Consider the following 25,458-nt stretch of genomic DNA (forward strand, 5'->3'; position numbering starts at 1 on the left):
GATATATACATGAGTCGCTTAATCCTCAGAATAACCCAGTGGAGTGGGTAGTGAGATAGCCCTAGATAAGGAAACAGGAGCAGATAAGTTTTGAGGTCACAAACCTCTCGAAGTATGGAGGCAGGATTTGAACTCAGGTCTGGCCCAGTACAGAGCCAGTCTTTTTTTTTTTTTTACCCTGTTCTATACATACCATAAGATTCTCAGGTCACCATCTCTGATGTATGCTGGTGGCAGAGGACCACCCCTTAATCTTTTGGTCTTTTTGGTCACACGGTTTTGATCCAGCATTGTCATGATGCAGTTTTGTTTCCCGACACAAGGAGGAGCAGGCTTGTAGTGACAGTCTCCGAACTGTGTTCTCTGTTCAGTCCCATCTGCTGAGCTGGTGACCAGCAGCAGTGAGGCTGACTGCATCCTGACATGACAGCACGAGGGTGACCACCTCCACTTTCTGCCCATATAAGTAGGCAGTGGGAAACATGCAGGACACCATTCTTTGTATCATCATAAACTGGGTTGTTTTTTTGTTTTTAGTATTTGATCTTGACGGGGTAAGTAAAATTGCCTGAGCATTCCTTTCTACAATGTGGGGATCTTAACCTCTTTGGTGCAAGTACCATATTCTCTCATTTTTGTTTTAGTTTTTCCCTTCACTAATCCCTGTGTAGATGGGAGGAGGGAGATAGTCAATTATACCTTTGTGCTATAGCAAATATCCCACTCAAGTCATTTGAAGTATTGTACCTTTTACGTACCCCGTTGAGAATACACTGGTCCTTATTTGATAGCTCAACAGATATGCAAAGTTCAAAAAAAATCTTTATGCCCCCAAAATTGATTTGGATAATAAAAAAGTACCCATGGGTCCTACCTTGCTTCTGGCCCCTTTTTAGGAGATAAAGTTGTGAAAGACATGTGAGGAATCTGATTTCATTTTTGTTTTATTTAGCTTAAGTGGAAAAGGGAAAAAATAAAGAGACATAATTTCATTCAACCTATGGCTCATTTTGATCTTGGCTCCATGACTATTTTTAGCCCTTACTCGGATTTCTTTGGCCCCGCCTTTATAGGCCTCTATCTTTCTGGCTGTCCTAGAGCACTGCAGAGGGTTGTATCTGAAATGATGGTTAAGTAAAAGATGATGTGGTGATGCTGACCTGGTGGATGTGATGATGCTCACCTGGTGGCTGTGAAGAGTTTTAGATGTTCTAAATTTTTTTTTTGAGAGTTCTCAAGAGGTGGTCATCACTGAATTCTAAATAATGGAAAGGTTAGCTCACTTTCTTTGCTTTGTTCTTTTATAAATTAATATAGGTACAAGAAGACCTCTGAAACCTTATCTCAGGCTGGACAGAAGGCTTCAGCTGCTTTTTCATCTGTTGGATCAGTCATCACCAAAAAGCTGGAAGACGTAAAGTACGTCCTCATTTTTCCTGGCTTAATTAAGCTGAGGCAAATTAAAATCTGTTATCATGGTTGCGTTTGTTTCCTGTCTGGTTCTGGCTGACGCTGGATTCCTCTCTGTTTGAGTGAGGGAGGGCATTCCTTCAAACCAGGACCCGAAATGCTTCCCTAAATTCTTTTAGGCATAGCCTTCAAACTGATCATCTTATGAATACATGTAAGGTTGTTGAAAAATTCTGGTTGTGAATTTTGTCCTTTAAGTCGTTCTTGATCACACCGGGTAAGTATGTGTTTGCAAACCTGTGGTTGTGGGCGGAGCCTGGTGTCTGATGGGGATGAGTCCGGGAGCAACGAATCCTGCCTGCACTTCCGGGAGGTGCATCTTTATCCCATGGTGTGCTTACAACATGCTCGTTTGTGCATTGCTTTGTACCATTTATGTTCCTGCCGAGGCCCAAATCTTGTTTTGAGCTGTTGCTTTTTATTTTGTATTTATATTTTCAGTGCGTCTGCAGAATTTTCCTGGCCATTTTGGTAAAACCACTTCACAGTGCTTTTGTGTCCACCCGTGCCTTGCGCCACCCACCCTGTGGATTAAAATAGTGCTGAAAATGACAAATGTGGATTAAATCGTCTGTGCTTCTGTTGGCATGAAAGATTTGTGTTTAAAAAAACCAATCCTTCAGATTGCATAACTTTGTGTTTTCCGTTTGTGGGGAAAGTAGATTTTACAACCAGAATTTTGTTGGTTGAATAAGTTTGGCTAATTGATATTATGCTTTGTACCAAGAAAACCAAATGACTTGCTCATTGTATTTGGACTGTTATCATTTTCAACACAATGTAATAAACACAGCTCTCTTAAACCCTTTTGACAGTTATATATACTTCGCTTAGGTGCTCTCTTTTCTTTCTGTGCTGACTCGATTGTGTAGCCCTTTAGAATTCAGTTAAAACCTTACACAACTTTTAAAAAGTAGGTTATTTAATTATTTTAGATTTACCAGAACTTCCTTTCTTTTTTAATGCTTACTCTGGCTTCTTGCAGATTGCAAGCCTTTTCACATTCCTTTAGGTAAGGAGAGTTTGAACCATCACTGCAGCCTAGCTCTCGTTTGAGACAAGTGTGCTTAGATTATGATGCCACAATGGATGGTTGTGTTTGTCCACTATGTAATTTTCTTGCCTTTTGGAATATCTTTTCTCTGGTGCATTCCTATTTTCAAGGGAGGGTTTCTTGTATACCATGGGTAATGGATACATTAAAAGAAGAATAATTTGACACTGTGGTTCAAAGGGATATGGAAATGATTTTGACATTTTCCTTTTTTTTTTGGTAAAAAGAAGCAGCTTTACCATGGCATGCAGAATTCCTCCCTTTTAATGTCTGACTTTGTTTGTTTGTTTTTTGATGCTTTAATTTCTTTGGTGCCTTTGTCAGGATGTTGGAATCTTCCTTCACCTGGGTCCCATTATGCAGTTGTAATAGACAGCATATGTACTGTCTCACAATGTTAGTCTTCTGTCCTGTACAGGTTACTCTGATATTTTTTTATTACAGTAAAATATGCCTAAGATATATACCAAATATACCATGACTCAGCACGTTTTAGTACTTGTTTTATTAGCTTATAGTGTTTATACTATTTTATTATTTCGTTACACTGGTTGTATTCTATAATTATGCACACAAGAACATTTCATGGTTGCAAAAGGAAAAATAAAGTATATTAGGCCAAAAAAGAATGTACATTAAAAAGATGTCAGCCCAAACCAGGCCTTATAGAAGGAATCTTTGTGATATTGAGCAAACCTCTCCTCTCTCTCCCATACAGACTCTCTGATTATCCTATTAGTAGTCAGAGAAAACTAAGGTGGAGGAAGGTCTTTTGAGTGTAAGCAGGAAGGATAATATACTAGTCTCCATCTCTGTTCCTATTAATGTGAATTGTCTTCTCAAGCGGTCACTTGCTGTGGCCTAGCATTGTGCCTTCTTAAGTAATCACATAGGTACTTATAGCTGAGGCTCTCTCTTAATGACACTTAGCCCTGAAAGTCAGTAAATCATGGGGATAAACAAAGTCTAAGTGTTGAACTATTTTTTTTAATATTTATTTATTTGGTTGTACTGGGTCTTAGTTGTGGCAGGTGGGCTCCTTAGTTGTAGCTCACAGGCTCCTTAGTTGCGGCTCTCTAGATCCTTAGTTGAGGCACGCGGGCTTCTCAGTTGTGGCATGTGAACTCTTAGTTGCGGCATGCATGTGGGATCTAGTTCCCTGACCAGGGATTGAACCTGGGTCCTTCGCATTGGGAGCATGGAGTCTTATCCACTGCACCACCAGGGAAGTCCCTAAGTGTTGAACTATTTAAAGTTTAAAATTGTGCTAAAAAACCCAAGAAATCAGCGATAGGAATTGATTTTGTATCTTTGGTATTCAATTGAAAATGGCCTAAGTGCTTTAGGAAACTGTTAAAAGACAGTTTTATCTAAAGTTATCTGAGTTGTGTGAGGATGTATTCACTCACATAATCCATTCTGCTAACATTAAGGTGCCTATCGTGGACAGGTCTAAAGGATGTAACCTAGACCAGACACGGTTCTTGTTCAGAAAGAGCTTGAAATCTTTGAGTGGATGGAGTGGGGGAGGGAAATAGGGCCTGGGAATGAGTTAAGAATGGAAGAGCCCTGTTAATACCTGATTATAAAACAACGTTAGATGTAAACAAAAATATAAAACTTCGTAAGTGCTGTTGAGGAATGATATTTTCTGTACCTTTGAGAAGATTAAGCAGATGTACATAAGTATGGCTCAGTATGTTCTGTCTTTTTAATTCACCAGAAATAGAGTTGGGCGGCTCTTTTCTAGCTGCTTACACAGTCACTTTTTTTCATTTCATTTAAAAAATGCAATTGAGATTATATGCTATCATTTTCAGTCTAGTTGTCAATGAACAATATATTGCATATCAATACATGCAGGTTAAAGTAAGGCTTTATATTGTAATTTAGAAATGGGAGATATAACATTATCTTTTGAGAACTAAATTTTGGAATTATTTCTTACAGATTAAAAGTTGGGTAAAGTCACTTTAAAAAATCATTTCTACGGCTTCCCTGGTGGCGCAGTGGTTGAGAGTCCACCTGCCAATGCAGGGGACATGGGTTCCCGGTCCGGGAAGAGCCCACGTGCCGCGGAGCGGCTGGGCCCGTGAGCCATGGCCGCTGAGCCTGCGCGTCCAGAGCTTGTGCTCCGCAGCAGGAAAGGCCACAACAGTGAGAAGCCCGCGTACCGCAAAAAAAAAAAAAAAAAAAATCATTTCTAGATCAAGATGTCCTGATTGTAATCTGATTTAATGGGTTCATATGTAATAGAAACTATATGGAAACATATAATAGAAGTATATAAAAACATATACAATAGAAAACATAAGGAAACCCCACATCTTTTAGATGAGTGAGTCACAGAGGCAAACACTGGCCACATGCCCCCAAGAGCTGTGCAAGGAGAGGAGCTTGGGCAGCAGATTTGAGCGTTTCCATCCCAGCAGCAAGGCCTTTCCTCCCATGGAGATGGATGCAGGGGGCCCCTTTTTGCAAGTGCTTGAATTAGTTGGGTAATCTTGTTAACTACCCTTTGTTCCGAGTCCCTGCTAACCCAGCAGACTTGTGGCAATGATTTCGCTCTCTGATGGAATTGCGGATATTTTGCTGACTTGAATAGTCAGCAACAGTTTTAATTGTACTACATTATCAATTAATAAGTTAGCACTTGGGATATAGATATTTGCTGTATGCCTTGGGTGGGTGAGTAAGGAAGAGGAAGAGGAAGGGAGGGTAGGGGAGAAGGGGAGGGAGAGGGGGAGAGAGAAGGAGGGAGAGGGAGAGACAGAGACAGAGATAGAGATGTCTAATTTTGACGCCCTGACAATTAGGTGTCAGCGGCAGGGAGGCCAAAGGAGGCCCTTTGGGGACAGACAGCTTTTCCCCATGTGGTATGTTCATAGTCATTCCTCTCCTGTTGGCTTGTTTTCTACACATACATGGCAAACACTGACTCATGCCTTTACTTTTTTTTGAGAGAAACTTTAGAAGAGCCTTCTCATTTCACTTGCTGTCAGTGTAAACATGAATTTTCATGTTATTAATAGCATGCTCTAATAATTAAGTAGCCTCATTAGTCAAATATTTCTGATATATTTAGGAGGAAATGTAATTAACTTTGCCTTTATCTTCAAAGGAAATTTCGCCTTTTTTTTTTTTTTTTTTTTTTTTTTGCGGTACGCGGGCCTCTCACTGTTGTGGCCTCTCCCGTTGCGGAGTACAGGCTCCGGACGCACAGGCTTAGCGGCCATGGCTCACGGGCCCAGCCGCTCCGCGGCATGTGGGATCTTCCCGGACCGGGGCACGAACCCGTGTCCCCTGCATCGGCAGGCGGACTCTCAACCACTGCACCACCAGGGAAGCCCATCCTTTTGACGTGTGTTTCTTCCCGTAAACCTCTAGATATTTTGTTGTTGTTGTTGGTTTCGGACTCATGAAAGTCATTCCAGATAATTCCATTTTGCTGAAAATTTTTTTTTTAAAAAAAAAAAAACTTCTACCACTTAATAGGAAAAGAAATGACCTCTTTTCTCTTGTTGTAATAGAGTACCTTTTGATTTGAATTTGAAAAGCTTTAATGAACTTTTCTACCTTTTATGCCCATATTTCCTAATTTTAGTTACTGCAATTATTTATTCATTCTTTCATTCAAAAGTATTTATTGAATGGCAGCTTTGTGCCAGGCACTGTTCCAGACTCTAGGGTTCAAGTTACCAACCAAAATAATAGCTGGGTGAAATTTGAAAGCTTTAAAGAAAATAATATAAAATGAAATAAATATTAATGTGTGTTTCAGTTAAAGCCATCCATAACAATAATAATGGTGAACTGTGTTTCAGGCATGACTACGTATAGCAGGTGCTATTATTTTTCTGACTTTACAGATGAGGAAAACTGAGACACAGAGAGGTTAAGTGACTTCCTCAAAGTCATACAGCGACGTGGCTGAAGGCCAGGACTTGAACCCAGGCACACCCGGGTTCAGGAGCCTGCACCACCCTCTGCATTGTTCTGCCTCCCCAGAGCAATGATAGTTTAAGACTTAGGCCCTACAGGCACAGTCCAGCAGTTCCTTTGGTTCATCACCTATGATCAAGAGATTATTTTGAGGGCAAAAGGGGATAGTAATACATAGATAAGCTTTCAGACATGTTAACTCTTCTTTCTCTATCTTCTGTTTACTACTTCCTTCCTTCTTCTTTTCCCTCTACCCCTCCCCCTTTCTTATTATTAGGTATGAAAAGATCAAACACCTATGTAAGAAACAAGGAAACTTCAAAAAATCAATTCAGCTTTTTAAAAGAATAACTTTTCCAAAGTAACTATTAGATTGCGAAGTACTGTGTGTTTTCTGAGTGAGAATCAGGTTGCCCTTTTTGATTTTTTTCCTCAGTGTTTTGAGGAACCCAGATTTGCATTCCTACTTTGATTATAGGTTACCTTCTTTGAGAGCCAAAATCAAGCTGGAAAAAGTTTTCATAAAGTTTGCTTTATAAATGCTAACGAATCCTCACGATATATCTATTAGAGCCAATTCTGGTCCAGTAGCAACATGGCTTTGTGCTTTTGAAGTTTTCCATATTATGTTTAAACTTCATAGGTGATAACAAATCCTCACAATATATCTGTTAGAGACAGTTCTGGTCCAGCAGCAACGTGGCTTTGTGCTTTTGAAGTTTTCCGTATTGTATTTAAACTTCAGTGATATTGGAGATGATGTGTAAGTTGAGGCAAGTTGAAGCTTGTGTAACCTTCCATAGAGAAGCTAGAAATGTAAGGACAGCTGCCCAATTGTTAGATTACAGACTAGCCAGCAACGAAGTGGAATTTCATTTAAATAGGGATTGTAGAGAAGGTCAGATAACTGGGTGGACTTGAAATTGATATGTACTCCTTGTTCTTCCTGCTGTAATGGCTACCTCAAAAGTGGGAACACCTCGACTTTGTATTAATTTAACTGATTTCATTCTCTGTTCAGTGGGTGTATTTTTAATCTTATTTTGAAATGTAAAACATACAGAAATTCAACTCAGCAATTTATCGCAAAATAAACACCTTATTGTAATCATTTCCTTGCTTTTTCCTATACATTCCCACTTAAACGTATTTAGTGGATGTATCCTTCATGGTACTCAAATATTTAAATTCTTTCTCTGCCTTAACTGCTAATTGAAACGCAACACCAGCAAGGATGATGTTGTCATGATCCTGTAAAGACCTTAAAGTTCTTTACAAGAGATGCTGCACTGTTTCTTAGAATTCTCAAAGTGTTCATTTTTAACATTCTTTAAGTCATATTATAAACATCATTGGCACCTTCTAGGTGTTTAATAACTTAAAGGCCCCAAATTATCATTTCTATCTTGGTTTTCTTGGAAGTGTATTGGTAGTCCTTTCCTATGATAATACTGTAAAAACAAAATATTTTTTAAAATTGTCTGTATTTCCAACATTATTGTCTTCTCCTGACTGTTTACGCTGTTTGTCAGTTTCCCCCATTCTCCTGATATCCCCTTGCACTGATGCTTCACCAACCGTCCTTCTCCTACCTAATCCAGGGAAGATCCCTTGATGAGTCATTCACAAGCTCTCCACTGCCTTCTTGTGTTAATTCTCCATCCCCTGATAATTCCATGTGACTTCGTGACTTTTACAATTCAGTTTTTCAACTTTTATGACCTCAGGACTTGTTTCTTATGTAGGATAATCCTGAATTAATTTTGTGCACTGGATGTGGAATTGATAGTCAACTTGATGCATCTACAATTCACTTTTATGATCATTCTTTTCACTCTGTCTTTGCCGTAGTCCCTTTTAACTAGTTTGTAGGCTGTTTAAAGGGGCACAGTGTCCACAAATTGGCCATTGGAGGAAATGATCTTTTACAGATCTTAGGGAGATCTTAGGGAGAGTCAGTGACTAGAATTAACTGTGCATTTCTGAGATTTATACTTGCTTTATCCACCCATTTTCTCATTTTGTTGATACTGTTGAATTCAATGTGTGAGTCCTTCGGACAAATAACTTATCACGTGTTCAGCCATTAAGCACCTTCTTTTGCCAGAATTTGGTAATTTCTGCCAAAATGTTCTAGCAAAGTCTTTTGGTTAGGACGAATAGAAAACTATGTGACTTCGCTCACCTAAAAAGAGAATGTGTTGCATAGAATGAAAGTTCTTTTGGAATCCAAGGAGAGGAAAGGAAGCAAGCCCAGGCCCCACCCAGATTAGTCCTGCTCATTGAAAAGCTGTTAGAAATCAAGGTAGCTTCTAGAACCCCCCAAAACCAAGAAACCCATTCCTCTACCACCTGAGCCCTCTTCCCTGAATGCTCATCTCTCCTTCATTCCCTCTACCTCTCTCTGTGCTTATATGCAATTCTTTCTTTGAGAATTGGTTTCCTCCGCATTCTTGAAGCTTGTACCTAGTCCCCCCAAATGTCTTCCTCAACATCGAACACTACATGACTTTCTGGTTCAAGTACCTACCACTAACTGACCAGCGGCTTAGTGTTCTAATTACAAAATCCCAGGATAGGAATCTTAATTATCTCAAATCAATTTTTTTTTTAATTTGGTCTAAACAATTTGTAAATTACCAGGAGGTTAGCTCTGGTGGGTGGAACTCTACTGGTCCAGTTATTATCTTGGTGATGGTGGAAGGTGGCTTTGACTTACAGAGACAGCTTTTTTCAGAAGGGTCCAAGGAAGGGCAGTAGCTTTTGGAGTTCTGGTATTGTAAACTAAGAAAGGTGATTTTTATTAATCTCTGTCTTTAAAATATGGATGCAACACACTGCAATAAATCAAGCAGGAAAAGAATTAGCAAATTCCTCCCAGAATATAGTCTTATATCCAAGGTATCTACCATTGTGATAGGAAGAGAGAATGCTGAGCTACAATGGATCTTTTCCTGTATTGTGTACAACATTAAGTACGAAGATGTCCAAATATTTTACTGATTATTTGACTGTACGAGCTGTCAGCTTCTTTTGATTCATATCAAGATCATACTCCATACTAATGCAGAACTAGATTTGAGGAGCTACATTGAAACACATTGTCATTTGTAACAACAGAATCTTGGAGAAAACTAAATCATAAACACACACAGTATTTAAATATAATTGAGAATTGAAACCTTGGACTGTCCAGCTTACCCCAAAATGCTGTGTCAGTGATCAAAATGCTTATAAGCATGTTAACAGTATCAGCAGGGTGCATACAGTGACTTAGTGAGCCCAAGAATTGAGGTACTTTCATCTTGTGAGGTGTTCTCTATGGGAGATGGCTGGAGGTAGATAACCTTGAACCCGAATGGTCAGTGAACTGCTTTGCCCTTGAATAAAAAGCTGGTCCTTGTAAAACAGGGGATCAAATGTTATTTGAATGGCCTATAAGAACATTTAGTTTGAGATGAAGTACAGGTGTCTCTTACTAGAAAACTGGATACGACTACCACTAAGAAGTGACATGTAATTTTAAAGTCACTTGAAGTTGTCAAATAGTGACTTTGAAACCTTCCTGTTCTGATAACAGTTATGTGGGAGAAAAACGACTGCAGGAGCCCTTCAGTGGTCTCGCTTGTGTGTGTGTGTGTGTGTGTTTGTGTGTGTGTGTGTGTGTGTGTGCGCTTCATTTTTTGAGGGGAGGTGGTGAACATTGGATTAGGAGTCTTAAAGACCCAAGTTCCATTCACGATCGTGCTGTGACCTGTAAATTATTAACTTTTGAGCCTTGATGCTCACTCTAGATTCATTACAGATACTGGTGAAAGCACTCGACAATTTTCAAAGTGCTATAAGAATGCAAAGTTGATTATTAGCTCTATTAACTGCTAGAATTAAATTGGCTCATGAATAAAAGTAAATTATGTTGAAATAATTTTGATCCCCTCCACCTCAAAAAGCAGGTAATTCTTCATGGTGCCAGAAGAGCAAGCTCCTAGAAAACTAAGTTTTGTTTGCATTTTATAATGTCTAATCACCACTTTACTAACTCCATTTCTATCTCTTTTTAATGCTGCCTCTTAGTATACGCTCCATTCAACACTCAATTAGCATGCCTGCTATGAGGTAAAGTATATTTTTACAAAATGTAGTTGGTCTGATGTTCTCTTATTTTTTTTTATCTAGATGTTTAACTTGAACTGTTCTGAAGTAGGAGCTAGAATTCTACTCTAAACAAGCTGTGAAAACTGTCACCACTTTTCAGTTGCTCTTCCTAACAATGTTAGGTTGGTGTAAGAAATCCATTAAATGTTTGCGATTAGAAAAAGGAACGATTATTTCTTCTGTTTTGTAAACCTGTTAAATTGTTTCATATGTGGAATCTGTTTAATTAAAAAAAAGTGAACAGTGCTCATCTAATCAACCTTCTGTTTTCATGGATGTAGGTGTCCCACCTCCTCCATCTGCATTAGCTTTAGTTACAATCCCCTTTTCTTTCTTTTTTTAATTAATCAATGTTTTAAATTTTATTTTTGACCGCGTTGGGTCCTTCGTTGGTGTGCGCAGGCTTTCTCTAGTTGCGGTGAGCGGGGGCCACTCTTCATTGTGGTGCACGGGCTTCTCATTACGGTGGCATCCCTTGTTGCGGAGCACGGGCTCTAGGCACGCGAGCTTCAGTAGTTGTGTCGCGTGGGCTCAGTAGTTGTGGCTCATGGGCTCTAGAGCGCAGGCTCAGTAGTTGCGATGCATGGGCTTAGTTGCTCCGCGGCATGTGGGATCTTCCCAGACCAGGGCTCGAACCTGGGTCCCCTGCATTGGCAGGCGGATTCTTAACCACTGAGCCACCAGGGAAGCCCCCCTTTTCTTTCATCCTCCCCATTTCTACTTCCCTCATCCCACTGTGACATTTGGAGCCAACTGTGATCTGATTCTAGTGTCCTCTTTCATCAGTAAGTACTTGCAAGTGGCACATTCTACGACCTCTCCTGACCTCTCTATAGAGGCAGAGGATTTTTAACTATACATGCTTGGCTTAAACTTTAGTGTGCCTCAGAGCTACCTGGAGGGCTTATTAAAAGCCTCTGCCTAGTGGGCCCACATTGAGTTTCTGATTCTGTAGGCCTGGGGTGGCTGAGAATTTGCTTTGCTAACAACTTCCGAGGAGCTACTGATGCAGTTGGTCTGGGGACCACACTTTGGGACCGATTGCCTGTCCCCACGATGGGAAGGAGGAAACCCCTTGTTCCCTTCTTCTCCTTTTTCATCATGGTAGTAGGAAGGATACTGGAGGTCAGGTGGATAGTATAAAAGCTTTGGAAACCCAGGTGGGAGTGGCACAGGTGCTGTGATCCTCCTTAATTCAAATGGATGAATGTGAAGTCACAGGAGAGGCTTCCTGTGGGCTTAGAGAGCTTCTGTCAGTTGGGGCAGCTTTGTGAAGTGGCCAAAGCCACATTTCTGTACTCCTCCCTTCCTTTTGGTCTCTCCTTTCCCTGTCTGTTATGCTGCTGCTGGGAACCAGCATCCCTGGTGTGGAACCTCCTATGGTTTGCTTGTCCTGCTTAGGTGATGTGGGTTCATGTAGAAATCTTGCCAGGCAACATGTGAATTTAAACATGAGTTCTAGTGTAGCACCTTAGCCAGAATCAGACTGATCCAGCAGTGGCATTTTCTTATACCGTGACAAGTTGGTTGGGAAAGTGACAGACTCAACGTTTTACCTGACTTTGTTCCATCTCTTCACACATGTACTTGACTCTATGTATATGTCTAAGACTGGCTCTGTTCAAGGAATTGAAAACATCGTTGTAGAAATCTTAGAACAGAATCGATAATCTCACATAATAAAACGTTTGTACGTATGCCTGCACATCTATGGAACAGGTGTCACATATGGTATATGTGTTCTTTTGCTGATTGAGAATAATGGCGAAGAGGAATACAGTCAGCTTAATAATGTTTTCAAAATTGTTGGCTTTTTTGTTCAGTGTTTGTAATTTACTATTTGTTTTTCTTTTCTCTCCGTAGAAACTCCCCAACATTCAAATCGTTTGAGGAAAAGGTTGAAAACTTAAAGGCAAGTAGAGAAATGAACAGGGTCTTTTGTGTTATCTTGTTTGGTGGGTAAATTATTCAAATTAGTATTTCCTTCTAAAAATAGTTAAAGAACTTCAATAACTTTCTTTACATTATTTATGGATATTTAAGATGATGTATACTCTTTTAATCAATTTTTTTGAGCGTATATTGAGCATGGCCAGCATAAGTGCTGAAAAGAAATGTATAATTTTAAAGAACAGTAGTACTTTAGAAGTTTGTGCTGCTTTTTGCATTATTCAAATACTTTTGTAATTGGACAAAATTTAATATAAATCTTACTGTGGAAAATTAAAAACAATATAGAAAAGTACAAAAAATAAAACACAAAAAAGTGGTCCTACGACCCACAGACAGTGATGTTGTAGGACTGTGCTGTTACACTTTAAAGAAGAATTAACCAAGAACCTGCTGTATAAAAAAAAAAATTAAATTAAATTTAAAAATTAAAAAAAGAAAAGAATTAACCATAAACATGTTTCTGTATCATTATTCTTCTTCAGTATTATGTTCAGTGGCTGCTTACATAGCCTTATAGTGGGTATTGTTTGTTCATTCCTTAATTATTGGACATTTTTATTATTATGATGATGCCGTGGTGATCATCATTGATAATTCATTGTTTTATTTTTTTTGTGGTACGTGGGCCTCTCACTGTTGTGGCCTCTCCCGCTGTGGAGCACAGGCTCCGGATGTGCAGGCTCAACGGCCATGGCTTACGGGCCCAGCCGCTCCGCAGCATGTGGGATCTTCCCGGACCGGGGCACGAACCCGTGTCCCCTGCATTGGCAGGCGGACTCTCAAGCACTGCGCCACCAGGGAAGCCCCTATTTTTTGATTGCTTTGATATTGGTGAAGGTGGACATTTTCCCATAATAATCAGCTTTATTAATTTGTAAATTGTATTATCTTCAAGATTATATTCAAAACTATAAAATCATCAAGCATCACAAGTGACCAAAAATGTTGTTTTGTTCCCATCCACTGCCCAGACATTTCTACAGAGAAGTGCAAAGCCCATATGGTCATTTCTTCCTAAACAAATTCTGGTAGTTACTGTGGTTGTTTTCTAAGGGTTAAAACTAATATCTTAAAATGTTTTATATAAATCAGCTTTAAAATATTCATATTTTGTCTTTTAGAATTGTAATTGAGTCACTTTCTTTTAAATATATCTTTTTAAAATTACAGAATCAGAGTATGCTTACAGAAAGAAAACCAAACACTGTATCATGATCTGAATCCTTTTTTCTTGCGCATACAAACGCTACTACCCACCTTTTCTGTTTCTACATAAATGTATAAATGTTTTTCAAAAAGGAATCACACTGTACAAACATTCCTACAGCTTGTTCGTTCAACCCCCCTAGCACGCATGCTCTAATGAACCCACAAACGCAGACCCCTGTTCTTTTTGCTCACTGATGCTTCTCCAGGGCCTAGAGTAGTCCTTGGCGTATCACAGCTACTTAATACATGTTTGATGAGCAAAAAATACATCATAGTCATTCTTTTTTTTTTTTTTTTTTTTTGCGGTATGCGGGCCTCTCACTGTCGTGGCCTCTCCCGTTGTGGAGCACAGGCTCCGGACGCGCAGGCTCAGTGGCCATGGCTCACGGGCCCAGCCGCTCCGCGGCATGTGGGATCCTCTCGAACCGGGGCACGAACCCGTGTCCCCCGTATCGGCAGGCGGACTCTCAACCACTGCGCCACCAGGGAAGCCCCATAGTCATTCTTTTAGGACAGTACCAGAGGCCTGCTTTATCCTTATTAATGCCTAGTCAGGTGTTTGAAAACAAACTGTACGTTGCAAGAAGTCAAGGTTTTACTCTGATTTAGTTCTCAATGTTTTAGGAATATCATAGCCTCTCCTTGAAATCTACCCTGAGCATTAGCTTTTTTAAATGACTAGCTGGAAAACCAGGAAAGCCTCAGTTCTTCTGACACTGAAGAAGAGGAGAAACTTCGAGGTCATTTACTGTGTACTTTCCTCCTGAGTATATTCAGACTCTCTAAATTGTAGTGAAATCAGTTTTTTAAATATGACTGGGCACCATTCAAATAAAAATGTTTTTTTTAATAGTATAGTGTATTAGACAAATATCACCGAGAAAGCTGTAAAATATAATTGTGTGCTTGGGATGCAGATTTTCTAACTTACATTGATATTCAGTTAAACATCGGGTCTACATGTACTTACATTTAGATTTTGGATCAAGTCATTAACTGTGATTATTGAGCATTTGCCATGTGCCGGGAGATGAGTATTGGGCACTGGAAATACCATGGTGAGCAACAGAGACACAGACCCTTTCTGAAGATGTTTAGACAATTAAATGGCCAGTGAAAGTAAACACAGGGTAAGGTGCTATGACAGTGGAAGTCAAGGCTGCAGGAGGATAAGTAGCGGGAATTTCTGTCATGCTTGGCAGGAGGGAAGGTCAGAGCAGGCTTCTCAGAAGATGCAGTAATGTAAATGGAAACCAAACCTTTAGGTTGAGGGGAATGTTTGAAGCTTTGGGGCCCCTTTGAGGAACAGCAGGAACTTTGCTGTGCTGTGGGGTACTGAGCAGGAGATGTAGCTAGAGAGATGGGTGGGCCACGTTAAGGAAAGTGTGGGAAGCCACTGGAAGATTTTAAACAACCTGAGTCGCACATTCTTCTGTGCATTTTAGAAAGATCACTGTCTGCCCTGCAGAGCTAAGGGGAGAGAGACTGGAGAAGGAGACAAGGTGGGAGGGAGGCATTGTAATCCAGGCCAAAGATGTTGGTGTGGTGAGTTGAGCTAGTGCCAGTGGGACAGAGTTGAGAGATATTTAGACTTTACAGGTGACACAGAAAAATTTAGTGATCGATTGGATGTGGAACAAGACAGGGAAGGACCAAGGATAACTCCAGGAGTCTGACTGGGAGTTACTACTGACATTCATGGTCTTAGAATAGAGAAGGGACCAGTTGTGGGGAGGAGTTGTTTTAGACTTGTGAATTGCAAGAGGTCTTAACATTTTCTTGTAATTAAGGAATGTTTTAATAAATTTAATAAATATACAGTGGATACAAGTCATGCACATTTTTCATGCAATTCAAAGATTTTAGGTGGGAGGCCAACAAGAAATGAGAGAGAAAATTTCAACGAGATTCCAATTGTTAATGAATCTTTGGCCAGTCAAGACTGAGCTAAGAGCAAGGTCAGATGCAAGCCCACTGTGAGTTGCATCCTTGATCATTGACTGGTTTCTTAATGTTAGTCAGCTGTCCTGTTGGTCAGTCATGAGATGTAATGGGGGCAGGAGAGGGGGTGACGGTGGGTAGGAAGCATAGATTCATCAATGTCACTAAGGATGTGTAAGGGTTTTGAAAAGCATACAATAGTATACAAATGCGGGGCAGATAAATTCATTCAAACCAATATTTATTGACAGATTTTCAGGCCAGATAACTTGGAGTAGTGCTTCACAAACTATAATGTGTACAGGAAGCACCTGGAGATCTTGTTAAAGCCTGGATTTCAATTCTGCAGATGGAGATGGGGAGGCCAGTCTGAGGTTCCAAATGTCTAACAAGCTTCCCAGTGATGTTGAGTCTCTAGGTCCATGTACCACTCTTTAAGCAGCAAAAGGTTAGAAAGTTTATGCTGTAACTGGGAAACGTACATATATTTCTTTCCTTTGTTTTACTCAATAATATTTCACAAAGTGTTATCCAAATACAAAGAGAGTTCAGTAGATACTTTAGCATAATAGGCCTTACAGAATTCTTCAGACAACCTTCCCCGTGAAGAACAATAAGCAGATAGGGGAAAAAAGTGGAGGGGTAGAATTTACCAATTTGAATATTTCAGCACGGAAACTGCATAAGTTTTTCTGTGAGACCGCATGGAACATTACAACAGTACTAAATTCTGTACAAATAATCACTGAGCTCTTAGGCTCCTGATTTATTCTTCAAAGTAAAATTTGAGTTACTTTATGCAGAGTCAGCGAAGTTTATGTTTCCTAATGTCTCTTCCTTTTTGAACTTTTATTTTAAAAGTCTAAAGTAGGAGGAACCAAGCCTGCTGGTGGTGATTTTGGAGAAGTCTTGAATTCGACTGCAAACGCTAGTTCCACCACCACGGAGCCTCTTCCAGAACAGGCACAGGAGAGCCTGTGAGATTCCTACCTTTGTTCTGCTACTCACTGCCAGATGCTGCAAGCGAGATCCAAGCACATCTTGTCAACATTCATTGCCATGAATTTCCACCAGATGTGCTTTTGTTGAGCTTTACATATTCCTTTGACCAAATAGTTTGTGGGTTGAACAATGTAAAAATATCTTAACCTCTATTCCTGGGAAACACCCTTTTATGTGCATTTAAGGCCCTTTATTTAGAAAATATCATTATAAAAACATATATAGTACCTGGAGATCCTCACTAGAACGATCTAAGAAGCTGTGGGTTATCATAATTGCTTTCCTACTTTACAAAATTGCTCTGGATCTGGGATACCAGTTTGATCTTTGTCTTCTATACAATTTTCTTTTTTCCTCTTTGAATCTCTGTATATTTGATTCCTAGGTAAGATTGTTCTTTAAAATTTTCTGTATCCTGGTTATTAAAAGTTTTGGCAAATTGTTCTTTACCTCCAAGGGAAGAACTACCAGGTACAACAAATATTTTCAGATAAATATTGTTTTGGAATAAGTTATCTTACATCTTGGGTGTTTGAAGACACCAGACTAAATATTCAATTTATTATAGTTTTGTAAGTGACAGTATGTACAGACAGTAATTCAAAATCCTAGGCGACTTGAGAGTGGAGCCCTCACATCCTTGTTTATCACCATCTGTGACAGTAACCATTTCAGTGTCATGGTCATTATGCGTCATGGTTATTGTGCCACTTATAGCTACTTATTTTGCACCAGATTAAAATTTTAGTTTTGGAATAGACTGTAAGTTAATGTTCTGAATCAAGCATATTGTATTATCAATAGGTTGAAATATGAACACTGTCCTCAAACATTCAGTTCAAAAGCCTGAAAGATTTTTAGATCTAGGTAGCTGAAAAGTGCTAAAATCAATCACATTAGGGGAAACACTGTTGACTTCATTTAATTCATTTAGCAGCATTTACAGTAAGAAGCACACATGACTAATATAACTTGAAAAAATTTTATACTAAGGGGTTGGTGATAACTCCTGAGGATTTAATGCATTAATAAAAATCAACTCATCATTTTCTACTTACTTGTTTTCAGTGTGTTCGAAATTACAAAATGATACTGTAGATATTGCCCCCTGCTTTGAAAACTGAGTGTCAGGGCTGAATGAACCAAAGCCTCTGGAAGTATCTGCATGGAGGCCAAGGTACTCTATTAATTCTAATGACTACTTACTCATCACCATCTTTTCCTTATGCTGTGTATGGTTATGGCCTACAATGTTGTATTTGTTATTTATCAAGTTGTGATTGTTTTATTATTGTTTATGCCAAATGTTAATTGCCAAGCTTGGAGTGACCTAAAGCATTTTTTAAAAGCATGACTAGATTTACTTTGGGATAAATTATCTTATCCAAATCTGAAAAGCTACAAGTGTTGATTGTTATAAAATATTGATAACATGCTGCCATTCTTGATTGCTGGAGCTTTTGTTAGCACTTCAGATGCAACTGAAACTATGCTCTATTACATGTGAAAAGCTTAATAAATTGTGTATATCAGTAGTATAGGTCTCAATATTTATTATGAGACCAGTGGTCTGGAAACAGCTTGTTGTGTTACATAATCAACCGGTATCTATGCTTTAAAAAAAAAAAGGCCGTTTTTTACCATCTGCTTTAAATCACTGCTTCATGGTATTAGACTACCATAAATTATTTACTTGAAAAGGCTTTAAGGCAAAGGTTGTTGAAGCATTGTCCTAGAGGAGTCGACATGTAGAAATTTGTCTTTTTATAGAAATATTGTGGTTACTCAACATAGCTGTTAAATTATTTTTTCAACCAATTAGTCTTTCAGTTGTTTTTATCACATCTTCTTTTCATCACGTTGTTTCTTGGATGTCCAGCCCTATTGTTGTCTTTTTAACAAAGCAAAATGGAGAAGATGGCAGTTTCTTCAGTTGAGTGAAATATCCTCAAGTCTCCTTACTTTATGAGAGAAATGATAGAACTAGGGTTGGAAGGTGGGATGGGTGTATGTGGGTATTGGTGATGGTTGTAAAAGAATAAATTGGAGAATCACTGTTCTAGACATCTACCTACACTTAATTTAGAAATGATTTAATCTATTGCAGAGTACTCTGCCTCTTAAAAGCAACAAAGCAGTAGAGGGACGATAAATTTAGAAAAATAAACATCGACTTAGAAATATGATTCCAAGTAGTCTTTGTGGAAGATTCAATATTATGAAGTCACAGATATTTAAGCAATTTAGAACACAGTAATCACTAAGAACAGCAGAGAGGGGTCCCGGTCATTCTACTGTGTTTTGTGTTTGACACTGGAAAAACACAGCAACAAGAGTAAAATCTCAGGTATTTAAGGATTCAAGAAGTGTGACAGAAGAAAATAATTCCTGAAATTATCCCCTTCTTACAAAGGAACTCCTTAATTTATGGAGTTTGTGGGAAATAAAGCAAGAATTCTCATACCTATGAGGCCAAAGTAATCAATGGAAGAGAGGAGAAACCATTGGATTATCCTAGTAGTAACTGAAACTACTGAAATAGAGAAAAAACATGTTGAATTTGGACTCACTACTTCTGGATCTGTTAAGGAAAAGATAATACTGTCTATTTTTTTTTGTATAGTATTTGAAAACAATAAAAATTCTATAATTTGGGCATGGGTTCTTTTGTATTACCTATCTGCTGAGGAAAGTGGGTAAATCCATTCATTATACAGCTTCTCTCCAGACCCTTCATATCCTGGGTATAGAAAGAACCAGGAGCAGCTGTATGGACTCAGTGTATCAAACAAAAACGCTACATGCTGACTACAAAAAGACATTTGTAAGTGACCATTTGCTGTATTTGTGCCAGAGACGCTGCATAAGGCCCTATATCAGGATTGCATGTGTTTCTTTATAGCTCTTAAGACCCAGATGAAAAATCAGATTTTTGCCCATGATGAGGAGACGTTTGGCCATTAATTAGTGACTGTCCCATTGTAATTGGATTAATTATAGAGACCATATTGGTTTACGGTTAATAATAAAGCATTATCACTTTTAAGTAAACCTACAATCCATAGATTTCAATTTCCACGTTCTGATTGTGAAATAAAAATGAACCAAAATCAAAATGAGCCAAAAGAACTCACTTTTAGTTTGTGAGCCCTGAGAGGGCAGGGCCTGCATGTGCCTATCACCTGCCAGGATTTTACTTAAATAAAACGCTACTTGGTGACTTTCACTTTAACACGCTTCATCTCAATGTGCTTTCAAGTTTTCCTCTTGGTTTCTAGAATTAATTCTTTTCTCATTTTCCAGTTTGACTATTCTCTGGTATTCTCTTCTTCCAACTCCTTAAATGTTATTGCCTATCTCTAGTCATCTTCTACACAGTCTCCTTAATGACTGTATTCATCTCTATGGTTGAAATGACTGTCTTTACAGTAATACTCATATCTTTCCGGTGTATCACTAGCCCTATCTTTATTCCAGGTTTTCATGCATGTTTGAGAGGCATGAACTTCTAAATCACCTTCTGGTCACCTCCACCTAGCCACTAATAGCCACTATTTATTGAGCTTTTAGTAGGTGTTGGGCATTTCACACCCATTTCCTTTAATTCCTCACTCAAGGATGTGGTGCTGTCACCATTTGATAGATGAAACCACAGCCAGTAGACATGGAGCCAGAACTTGAATTACTTTTTTATTCACTTGTCATCTGCCATTACTAATATTTTTAAAAAGCATACTAACAATTTGAAAGCTATATGGGAAAAAAGAAGCTTGTGTTTTTAATAAATCAAGAAGGAAAGTGTGGTTCAAGGAATACAGCAGGATCAGAAGTGCCATGATGTTGAAATACTGCCATTAGGGTTGTTTTTACAATTGGCACTGATACAGGCAAGGACAGTGTGCAGATTCACTCAGTCCTTTACCCTCTCTCTCATTTGATGCTTCTGATGCTCTACCAAAGGCAGAGAACTAGGCATACTTGAAGTCAGTTGATGCAAACTTACTCTTATCCATTAAAAACATCAGGGTTTGTCTCCAAATGCATTATCACAGTACTGAAGGAATTTATCATCTGGGTGAGGTAGGACACGAAGATAATACATCTGCTGAATTTTAGAGCTGGGATATTAGTAATCCCATTTGTTCTGTAGATGCTGATTTAGTTAAGTTTACAAAACACTTCCTTAAATTTAAGACAGAGGCTAATAACTTGGTTTTACGTGAGGAAACCAAATCAGCAACATTAAATTGGCTTCCCTGCGATGAGGACGGGAGGTCGAACTGGAGCTAAGAACACTGGTCAACACTCTTTACAATTTACCACACTTTTCCCTGAAGGGAAACAGAAGTAGCAAGAGCCATAAAAAGTAATGCAAAAATATCTTCGGCAAGACTGCATTAATGGTCAGGGGAAAGACACGGCTTATGTACCAAAAGGGAGAACTCACCTGGAGTAGAATTTACCTTAAGCTCTCCACCGAATTTAAGGACTGCCGAACAGGTGGCTAGTAATAAGTTGTGTGTGATTCATACAGTCACGCACCATTCTAAGGTTAGTGCACTTCTAGGGTTCTGTCTGCTGTCTACGCAGTTGATGAGAACATCAGAGTTTTAAAATCCACAGTCAAAAGCATTATTGGGAATTCCCTGGTGGTCCAGTGTTTAGGACTGTGCGCTTTCACTGCTGAGGGCATGGGTTCCATCCCTGCTCGTGGAACTAAGATCCCGCAAGCTGCGCAGCGCGGCCAAAAAAAAAAAGTCTCAGTCAAGAGCATTATTAAAATAGGGGCTGTAGTCATACATAAAACCTCCTTCTGTCCAAGTACTTGTAAATGAGCTGGAAAAGTGCTTGCTACCTCCCTCCAGATAACTGCGCATTAATATAAAAATGCTGGGTAGAAGCTGGGTGGACAGCTTAATTCATAAACACTTCAAGCATGGAGTTAGGCTCGGTTTTGAAGAAGGTGGGCAAATTCTGGCAATTAACATGGGGCGGGGAGGGAGAAAAGCATAAGTGAGGGTGGGCCTCTGGTGGGGTATGTTTTGGCATTACGAAATTCCTTAATTCCCTAGAAGGGATTGTAGCTAAGAGGTGACCAAAAATGTCTCAAGTTAATATTTTTGTAACGGAACTTAGATCCGGGATTTCACAAGTGTTTGCGCCCTACCATGTGCCCGCTGTCAGGTATTCAACAGCAAAATTCCTGCCCTCAGAGTTTACAAATCGAGAGAGCAGACGCTAAACAAAAGTACTAGTAAGTAAACTACGTGGCATATTGTCTGGGATTCCAATTCTAAATAAGATAGTCAAGGAGAACCTCGCATTTGAGCAAAGACCTGAAGAGCGGTAGCGACCAGAGAGAGCCTTGGGGCCATCTGGGGAAGACATGGCAGGCGGCGGGGCAAGCAAGAGTCGCATTACCAGAATTTACAGCAGTACAGGCCCAAAGGGCACCCGCAAGGGCGAAATTGCTCCGAGTCAAAACCCTTTCCATGCAAAACTTAGCGGGTCGCTGCTAGCAGGGGACTTGAGCCACCAAGGATTTAGTCCCCCAATTTTACCTTAAGTCTCTCTCACACCACCCTTCTACCTTACACCGATTAGGCCACGCCCACCGGCCCACAGTGCTCCGCAAGTGGGCGGACCTCTCATTGCCCCGCCCCGTGACCCGCACGTTCGCGGAAAAGCCAAAGGTCAGAGGTTGTGGAGCCGTCATGGCGGTGCTGTGCCGGACCCGTGCCGTGACTGCCGACAGTCATTTTCTGCGAGTGCTTCTCTTCTTTCGGCCCTGTCGAGACGCAGGCACTGAAAGTGGCTCCGGAAGCGAGAGTTCTGATTCCACGGAGCCTAGGCCGCGCCTAGGCGGCTTCGCGAGCTCTTTGAAGCGGCACTCAGAGCTGCAGCGGAAGGCGGAGCTCGGGCGGCTGAGCGTGAGTTGTGGGAGCTAAGCCAGCGACGCGTTGGCGGGCGGGGCCCGCCGTTGTGGGTGGAGCCGGGAGCCGGGACGGAGCCCGGCGTAGGGGGTGGGCCCGGCAGGGTGGGTGGGACCGAGAGGCGGGGACGGGGCCCGGCGTAGGGAGTAGAGTTGGGGGCCGCGGTGTGGCTTGTGCCACCTGCTGGCCACTTAGAGCGTGTGGTGGTGTTTTTCTTCCGTTTGTTGTACTTTTGTACAGTATCTACATGCTGGGCGTGCGATGCCCACACTGCTTTGCACGCGTCTTCCACAGGCGAGTGCTGGAAGGGAAACCAGCAGCGAGCGTTGATAGTGACGCGCCTAGGGCGACTCTTGGGACTCCGAGTAAAGTTGGACTCACACTGGGAGAGGCAGGGCCCTCTGCTCCTCTTGTTCTACCCAGTAGCTGCAGTGTGGACCTTAGTGTCTGGCGTACCAGGCTCATAAATATTTCTTAATTCAGTGGAGAGGTGAATCAGAGAATTACTGTCACTATGAACTTGAGCAAGTAATGTAACTTGTCAATGCTTCACTTTCCTTTTCTGTAAATGACCTTTTTTTTTTAATCCATCTGTCCGAGGCAATAATTTTGTAAAATGCGATAGAATTACTAGATAAATAAAATGGAAGAAATAGACGTAAATACAAGTCAGATTTTTTGAGTTAGCGGACATGAAATTGGATGTCTGGCAATATTAAACTGTATAAAAATAAACTGTCTCAATTTCTGTACTCATCGCCTTGGGAACCAGTACCAAACAGTTTACCGATGGGTAGTGTCGTGGGTTATAGAAAACTGCCCAGCATCTAGCACGGTGCTTGACTCTTAGTGGGCACTCCGTAAGTGTTTGCCCAATGCGTGAATAAATGAATAGAACAGAAAGTGCACATTTGAACTTCAGGGCAATCTGAGCAGTCTTTGAATTGAGATCTTTGTGTGACTGCTCACAAACTGTTGTATAAGTGAGGATAGGACAGGCTTGAGCATGTGAATTAAATGTGCTACTCCAGAGTAATAACTGAGCAAAAACAATTGTCAGAGTAATAAGAAAACTGAAGGTACCACATTAGTTTTATTTTAGTGTTTATTGGAAGCTTTCAGTACTTTTGTGACATATTTATGATGAGGAATATTGAGTAGTTGTTAGGTATTGATGTAAAGGTTCAACTTTGTGAAAAATCTTTCACTTCACTCTTTGAAGTTTCTGGAACTATTTAATTGAAGAGTATCCTGAGATTACAAGATGAATAAAGTTCGTCTTTATTGTGTGATCAGGATTTTTGAAAAAAATTGTAAAATATAAAAATAGTATTGCAAAAGGAGCATGTAAATAGCACTGAAGGTTACTGTGGGAAATATAAAAGCCCCCTTTTTCTTTTCCTCACTTTCTCAAAGCTGGAAGGTGTATTTTTAATAAATGCATACTGCTAGAGATTTTATGTATGCATATATGAATATAAGCTAATTATATATATATATATACTTTAAAACGTACAAGTTTTGAACTACATTATTAATGTTTAACAGTGTAAGCTCTGGATTCAGACAGACTTGGTTTGAATTCTAATTTTTCTGTCATTTACTGGCTGTGTTTCCTTGGAAGGTTACTTGATATCCGTGTATCTTCTTTTCCTTTTTTTATAAAAGGAAAACCTGTCATGGGATTATTATGAGATTAAATGAATTCATTATTTAAACACTTAGCACAAGTACCTGATAATAAACACTCAGTATATTTTCATTGCTGCTGCTGAAAATTGCTATTCTCACTTAAGTATAACTTTGAATATTTTTCCTTATCATTATATATGTGTAGTGTAGTGTACTTACTGCTGTCCCTAGGTATCCACGGGGGTTTGGTGCCAGGACCCTCTGCCATACCAAAATCCCTGGATGCTCAAGTCCCTTATATAAACGGTGCAGGTAACCCTCTGCGGCTCCCGCATCTGTGAATACAGAGGTCTCACTGTATATCTCATTGAAAAAATACTTGTTTGGTATTCCATGGTGTGGATATAGCATAATTTATTTAACCAGGGCTTCACTAATGAGCTTCTAGGTTGTTTCTGGGTTTTTTTTTTCCCCTTAATACAGACAGTGGTACAGTGAGCATTTACATTTTTTTGCTTATTTATGGGATATATACTAGGTCAATGTGTACACACAGTTTGAGTTTTGATACATACAGACTGCACACTTCAACTTACAGTGCATGACAGTGCCTGTTTCCTCACCCACTTATACATGTGGGGTATTATAAGTGGATTTTCTTGGTAGTGGACAGTCAAAACAAAATACAAAAATTGGGAACTGGAGTTGTTTATCTCTCACCTCTGATACCAGTTTGTAATTTTTATCAAAATAACTGCATGTTCACATTTTTTGACTTAATAAGTAAATGCTATCAATTTGAACTCATAAAATACACTTATACCAACAAAATACTACACTTAATGTTATATATATTGGGGTTCTATGTAAGATTTAATTTGTAACATGGTTTCTGCTTAAAAAAATGTTTTTAGAAGGTAAACGGTTTGCTGTTCCCTAAACAAAGCATTATTTCTTTACCTTTGCTCTTTCCCCTAGAATTAGCTTCCCTGCCTGCAAATTCCATAGTAAAAATCACCTGTTCTTTTAGGCCTTGGTCATTTCACCAATCAGGTGAAACTCCTTCTGAATGTCTTGGGGCTTTGTTTTATGCTACCTTTATTTTACACACACAACTCTTTAAGTTATATTAGAGCCATTTGTGAACTTGTTTTATCCCGTCTCCTA

The 25,458-nt window shown here is 39.7% G+C and overlaps 1 protein-coding gene across 6 annotated transcripts in view; it reads left to right on the forward strand.

Moving 5' to 3' along the window:
* Positions 1 to 25,458, forward strand: part of TPD52 (tumor protein D52) — a 311,826-nt gene that overhangs the window by 99,157 nt on the left and 187,211 nt on the right. For 2 of the 6 annotated variants that reach the window (XM_067712003.1, XM_067712000.1), the window contains exons 4-8: positions 1,318 to 1,419; positions 2,456 to 2,482; positions 10,541 to 10,582; positions 12,485 to 12,533; positions 16,586 to 19,381. In XM_067712003.1, the coding sequence (XP_067568104.1) occupies positions 1,318 to 1,419; positions 2,456 to 2,482; positions 10,541 to 10,582; positions 12,485 to 12,533; positions 16,586 to 16,705 (340 nt within the window). In that variant the 3' untranslated portion in view covers positions 16,706 to 19,381. Of the gene's footprint in view, positions 1 to 1,317; positions 1,420 to 2,455; positions 2,483 to 10,540; positions 10,583 to 12,484; positions 12,534 to 16,585; positions 22,657 to 25,458 lie in introns of those variants that run through there. The other 4 variants (XM_067712004.1, XM_067712005.1, XM_067711999.1 and 1 more) reach the window with 4 other exon arrangements.

This window comes from Pseudorca crassidens, chromosome 17 (assembly GCF_039906515.1).
Source record: "Pseudorca crassidens isolate mPseCra1 chromosome 17, mPseCra1.hap1, whole genome shotgun sequence".
NCBI classification, from domain to species: domain Eukaryota; kingdom Metazoa; phylum Chordata; class Mammalia; order Artiodactyla; family Delphinidae; genus Pseudorca; species Pseudorca crassidens.